This window comes from Zingiber officinale, chromosome 11B, assembly GCF_018446385.1.
Source record: "Zingiber officinale cultivar Zhangliang chromosome 11B, Zo_v1.1, whole genome shotgun sequence".
Taxonomy (NCBI): Eukaryota; Viridiplantae; Streptophyta; class Magnoliopsida; order Zingiberales; family Zingiberaceae; genus Zingiber; species Zingiber officinale.
The window spans coordinates 21,732,447-21,738,226 of NC_056007.1; the positions used below are offsets into that span (position 1 = coordinate 21,732,447).

The 5,780-nt window shown below is 39.1% G+C and overlaps 1 protein-coding gene across 1 annotated transcript; it reads right to left on the reverse strand.

Annotated features, from left to right (window-relative positions):
* Nucleotides 1-1,279: 1,279 nt before the first annotated feature.
* Nucleotides 1,280-2,539, reverse strand: LOC122034561 (heme oxygenase 1, chloroplastic-like). Its single transcript, XM_042593860.1, has 2 exons — nucleotides 2,281-2,539; nucleotides 1,280-1,566 (listed from the first exon to the last, which is right to left on the reverse strand). The coding sequence occupies exons 1-2, from the start codon at nucleotides 2,537-2,539 to the stop codon at nucleotides 1,295-1,297; spliced, it is 531 nt and encodes a 176-aa protein (XP_042449794.1). The 3' UTR covers nucleotides 1,280-1,294.
* Nucleotides 2,540-5,780: the final 3,241 nt, after the last annotated feature.

Genomic DNA, 5,780 nt, shown 5'->3' on the forward strand with positions numbered 1-5,780 from the left:
GGCTCTTAAATTCTTATTAAGCAGAATTTTCATTCTATGTCACTGCATACAAAGCTTCTATTATAAATCATGCAAACATTATTTTTCCCAATGATCAAGCAGCATTAATTCTAAAAGGTACAATCTAATGCAAACGTTCCCACACACTTCATATGATGCTAAGGAGTAAGTCATACATTAAATTCTAAAAGGGACCATTAAAGGAAAGAATGCCTTAATTAAATAAAAATGAATCCAGAAAGAGTAACAAAAATCAATGCTACATAATCTTAAAGAATAACATTATAGCAGGATAAAGATGCTAAAAAGAGTAGTAGATTGAAGAACAATCTATCATTGATCTAGACTTCTTTGGTCAAAAAGTATGCTACAATCCCAAATTAAGCATCATAGATGTATAATTCCATCAAAAGAACTAACTCGCTGTCCAAAAGTAAGTTAAAAAAATGCATAAAATGATTTAGAGACCTAACAAAACCTAATCTTAATCTAATTAGAAAACTCTAATTAGCTCCACCCAACCTATTCATGAAAATCGAGACTTACTCAGTCTAAAACGCTAAATGTTGTACAATTAGGTAACTAGCCATGAATCTAAAAGAGTAGATGAATTTCATAGATGGCATGATGGTGAAGTACAGACACCACTACAAATAAGCTGTATGCAACCATAGTCAAGGGGTTATTTAAATGAGATTGTGTTACGTACTATGATTTGCAGCAGATACAAAAGGCATGGCAAATTATGAATGCTGTTAGCCAAGACATACTACCCTTCTACAGATTCTAGGAGATAAAATAACAGATTGACCTGAGAAGAACAAGTTTTGTTGTCTATTGCTGTGAACCTGTCTATTTGAACGCTCATGCTGTGAATCTATCTATTTCTTAAATATTGAACATCCTCAATAATAACATATTTTAAAACTCTAAGTAGTTTTTATGCTCCTCTCATGATGCTCTTCATTGCGAGATTTTGGTTCCAAACTGGACAAAACTGTAATAATGTGAATGAAATGCTTACCAAGGGAAACAATTATGCTGCTTGTAAGAGCTAAACTGATTCTATGATATTACCTTTTCTGGATAGACTAAGTAGACAGATTCAGTGCCTTAAAAGTCATATGAAAAAATCACAGTATCAAGTGATAATGGAAGTGGCGAAGGGAGCAAACATCTTACTACCATATGTAAGAACGTATGAAGGAAAGCTAGATATAAAAGTAATGGTCACAAGCATTAGTAACATCGAGTGACCAAGGCAAGTCAACTTTTGCACAAGAGATGCAATTTTTCAGGAGGTCACAATCTGGAAAATGACATTTAGAGAAAAATTAAGTACCTTTTTGCCAATCATTCGCCCACCAGCACTATGAGCAAAGTATATATTGTAAAAGTGGCAGATGAAAGCTTGAGGATCCTTTTGAGATAGCTCCTCGAGATACTGGGAATAAGAAACACCAGGAGAAGAAGGCTCGGGAATGGTATGCCCTTGGTCCTTGAACCATTTTAGATCTTTAGCTAATTTTTCAGACCTTTCCAAGCCAGTACTCCTGAACTCAGCATCTACAATACAATGGTTATGTATATACTGAACTATGTTCCAAATACATAACACTAGTAAATTGCCACAATTTGCCTGTTCCTATAAATAAAATCAAATTTTCTTTAAAATATCATAGATAGTAGTTTATCTTATTATTTCATCATTAGATCCAAAAAGCAGCTACCATGCAAGCACAAGCGTGTTACTGATAGAAACTAACAAAACCAGACTATCAGTTAGAAAGCAACAAATGCCCTGTTTTATTCCAATTTCCTATCCTTATTTTGCAACTACTTGTAGCATCCATCAACTACTAAATTTTAACATAATATAATTTGCAGGCGACGCAACCACAAGAGGTCACCCACTGCCTTCATTTGGTTTGGATTGGGATGGATTTTTTTGACAGTCCATACGGCTGAATTAATAAAAGAAAATTCAACTGATACATACAAACTTTATCCTATGTAGAAGTGTAGCTGAACCTTTCTTGTTGAGCCAAAGGATTTATAAAAATGATGACTTGTATATTTGAAGCAAAATCTACGCAGCAGTAAATATAACAGCTTTGAACGGTCAATGAAAACTTTAGCTGATGATGTTCAATTATTATATCTCAAAAGCTAAATTTGTCTGATTTCCCAATTGAATAAATTCTGTCCTCGATTAAACGTAAAAAGGTTAACAAGTAGAGACAACTAAGGACTTCATCAAAGATGGAAACCAAAACTTACACAAGGGATAGGCGGCCTTCTGGATGATCGTTTCGAGGGTATCATAAACGATCTTGCTGTCGACTAGAAAACGGAGGTAGCCCTCGATGGACGGTTCCCACTTAGCTACGGGCGGCGATTTAGACTCCTTCTTGCCTTCCTTCGCCTGATCCTTGGTGTGCAGCCTCATAGCAACGGTCCTCATCTCGTCAACGAACGAGCGGTCCCGGGAGGCCTGCCGCTTCTTTGGCATCTCTGCGGTGGTCGCCGTGACGACCATGGCGAGCAGGGGCTTCCGGTAGGAGGCGTCTCTCCGGTGACGATGAGGGAGGGCGAAACGAATCGGACCAAAAAGGGAGGCAGGGATGAGGCGTGCTCGAGCACAGAAAGCTTGGGATTGGGAGATAGGAAGCGTGGAGGAGGCCATACTTATGCTTTTGCCGCTACTCTTCCTCCTCCTGTCCCAGGCTGCTGTTACAGCTACGGGGCAGTAGCAGCAGCAGTGGAGCCAAGAAGCTTGTGCTCCCTTCTCTTGCGGTCTGTTCCACGACATCAGCCACCCATTTCGTCGAACAACTGATCCGCCTCAGTGCGGGGATCGGATGTACGAGCTCACCTGCGACGGTGACAAAGCCACCATCTCCATCGGCTCCACACACTACTTGATCACTCAGCTATCTTACAAAAGCGGCACGATCCGCTTGGTGGATCCGAAGTTTGCGAGCGGAAGCTGTGGCCTCCCTTCCCAATCTTTGTCACCCTCCGATCTTTCAAGCTCTGGCTTCGACCATTACCAAAATGGTTGGTGGGAAAGTTTCATGAGTTGTAGGAGAAGAATCGAGCCCCAGAGTTTGTATCAGCTTGTTCCTTGCTTGAGCAACAAAAACAACACTTTTGTCTATGTTGTTGTTGCAGATAAAGGAAATAGTTTGTCGTACCTTTATCCATCATGTCATTTTGTGTCGATGATTCCAGCGGCAGAAGTGAGGAGGCACTAGTGAGGAGGCAGCGAAGATAGATGAAAGTCGAGGTGGCGAGGAGGAGGCGCTGGTGAGAAGGAGGCAACAAAGATGGCTGAAAGTCGAGTCGACGAGGAGGAGGCGGTGAAGATGAAAGTAGAGGCCGCGAGGAGGAGGTGGCGAGGCCGAAAGTTGAGGCGACGAAGAGGGCGGTGAGGAAGGAGGCAGCGAAGAGGGTGGTGAGGAGGGAGGCGGCGAAGAGGGAGGCAGTGAAGAGGGCGGTGAGGAGGGAGGCGGCGAAGTAGGCGGTGAAGAGGTGGTGAGGAGGGAGGCGGTGAAGAGGGCGGTGAGGAGGAGGCGGCGAAGAGTAGGGTTTTGGGAAAGAGACAGAAAAAAACAAGGCGTAAACAACACTGACAGAAAAATGACGAAGGAGAAAAAGTGGCGAAAGAAAAAACAATCGCATTCAACAACATTTAATAGACAACGGTTTTTAAAAACCGTTGTCGTAATCCCAAAAAAGCGCACATAGACAACAGTTTTAAAAAAACTGTTGTCGTACCCTTTAAAAACCGTTGTCGTATCCCCAAAAAAAATATAAATAGACAACAGTTTTTAAAAACCGTTGTCATAGATCAAAAAAATTACTAAAAGACAACAGTTTTTGTTAAAACCGTTGTTAAAAGGCAAAAAGACAACGGTTTGGTATAAAACCGTTGTCGTTTGAGTGTTGTTGAATGACATTTTTCTTGTAGTGAAAGTTTGAAATTTAAATCTTTCCTTTTATAGCTTTCTACAAAAGATTAAGAAAAGATTTGAAATATTTCCTTATTTGTAGATTGAAAGGTGGATTTTAATTTTAAGAAAACTTTCCTTTTTTAACCATGTTCATAATTTAAAAGAGAGTTTAAAAATTAAATATCTCTTTTATAAGTTTCTATAAAAATTAAGAAAATATTTGATATTTTTCCTTATTTGTAAATTGAAAGGAGATTTTAATTTTTAGAGATAACTTTCCTTTTGAAAATTAACCACATGTTTAAAAGAATTATTTTAATTTATAAAATTTTATTTTTATAATCCACCATGAAGGGAAAATTATTGGAGAAATTTTTTATAAATTTCCGGAGACAAATTAGAATGTTTTAATTAATTAAAACTCTCCTTGTTTATAGCTTGATGGTGGTCGGCCATGTAAATTGAGAAAAGAAAAATTATTGTTAATTAAATAAAATTTTCCTTTTAATGGAAAAAGAATTAAGGAAATTTAATTAAATTTTCTTATTTGCCAAGACCAAGGAATATAAAAGAGGAGGTAGAGGTGCCTTCATGGCTAACGACTCTATTATTCTTTTCCTCCCTCTCTTCCTTGGTGGCCGGCCTCTTCCTCTTCTCTCTTCTCCTTCTTGTGGCCGAACCATCTTGTTCTCTTGGAGTCCTTGTGGTGGCCGGATCTAGCTTGGAGAAAAGGAGAGAAAGGAGGCTTCGCTCTTGCATCCCTTGGAGCTTGGTGGTGGTGGCCGAACCTCATCCTTTCTTGGAGTCATGTGGTGGCTGAACCTTGCAAAGAAGAAGAACCTAGCCAACGGATCTGTGCAAAGAAAAATTTTGAAAAAAAACTACGAGTACGAGTTTACCTAGATCTACACTTAGATCTACATGGAGAAAATCTTATACCTTCGATGCGTGCCCTTCGCGAGTCCCGCTTGTCCAAGGAGATGCCGGATCTCTAGTTGTCAAAGTAGACAACTCTCTAGAAGTATCCACACGAACAAGATGTGTTCTCTAACACACAAGGATAGAGAAGAGAACACCACAAGTGTGCTAGCACTTCTTGATGCTCTCGGATGGGATTGGAAGAAGAAGAAAGGAAAAGAAGAGAACACACTCCTCTAAAATCTCTATGTGACTTTCACTAACCTTTCTTCTTGGATTAGATTCACTCTCCTTTCTTCTCCCTTGCTTGAAACCCACGACCAAGAGAAGAGAAGGAGAAAAAAGAGAGCTTGAGGAAGAAGATGATGTAAATGTGAGTGAATGAAAAATTTATTCTCATTCAAAACCAAAAATGTAACCCCCCATTCTCATTAAATGTGGCCATTAAAGAGAATAGATTTGTAACCCCCATGAGGTGGCACACTTTGATGATGTGGCACATCATCATTAGTCCTCCTAATGCCAAATCACTAATGATGTGGCAAATAGTCAAGTCAAACTTGACTCTTCCTCTTCCTCTCAAGTCAAGTCAAACTTGACTTAATCTCACTCATGGTTGATCTAATCCAACCATTTAATTCAAGCCAATTTAATATAATGAATCTAATTCATTTAATTAAATTAATTCAATGAGTCATAATCTAAATTAGACTCATTGAACACATGAATCAACTTGAGTCCAACTCAATTAGCCCAATTAGGATTACTCTTAATCCAATTTGATTCATCACATGAATCTAAACCTCTTGGTTCATCATATGAACCTAATCTCCATCCACTTGTTCTTTGTGTGTGACCCAATAGGTTCTTGTAACGTTGGCAAAGCCCCTAAACCCATTTAGGACC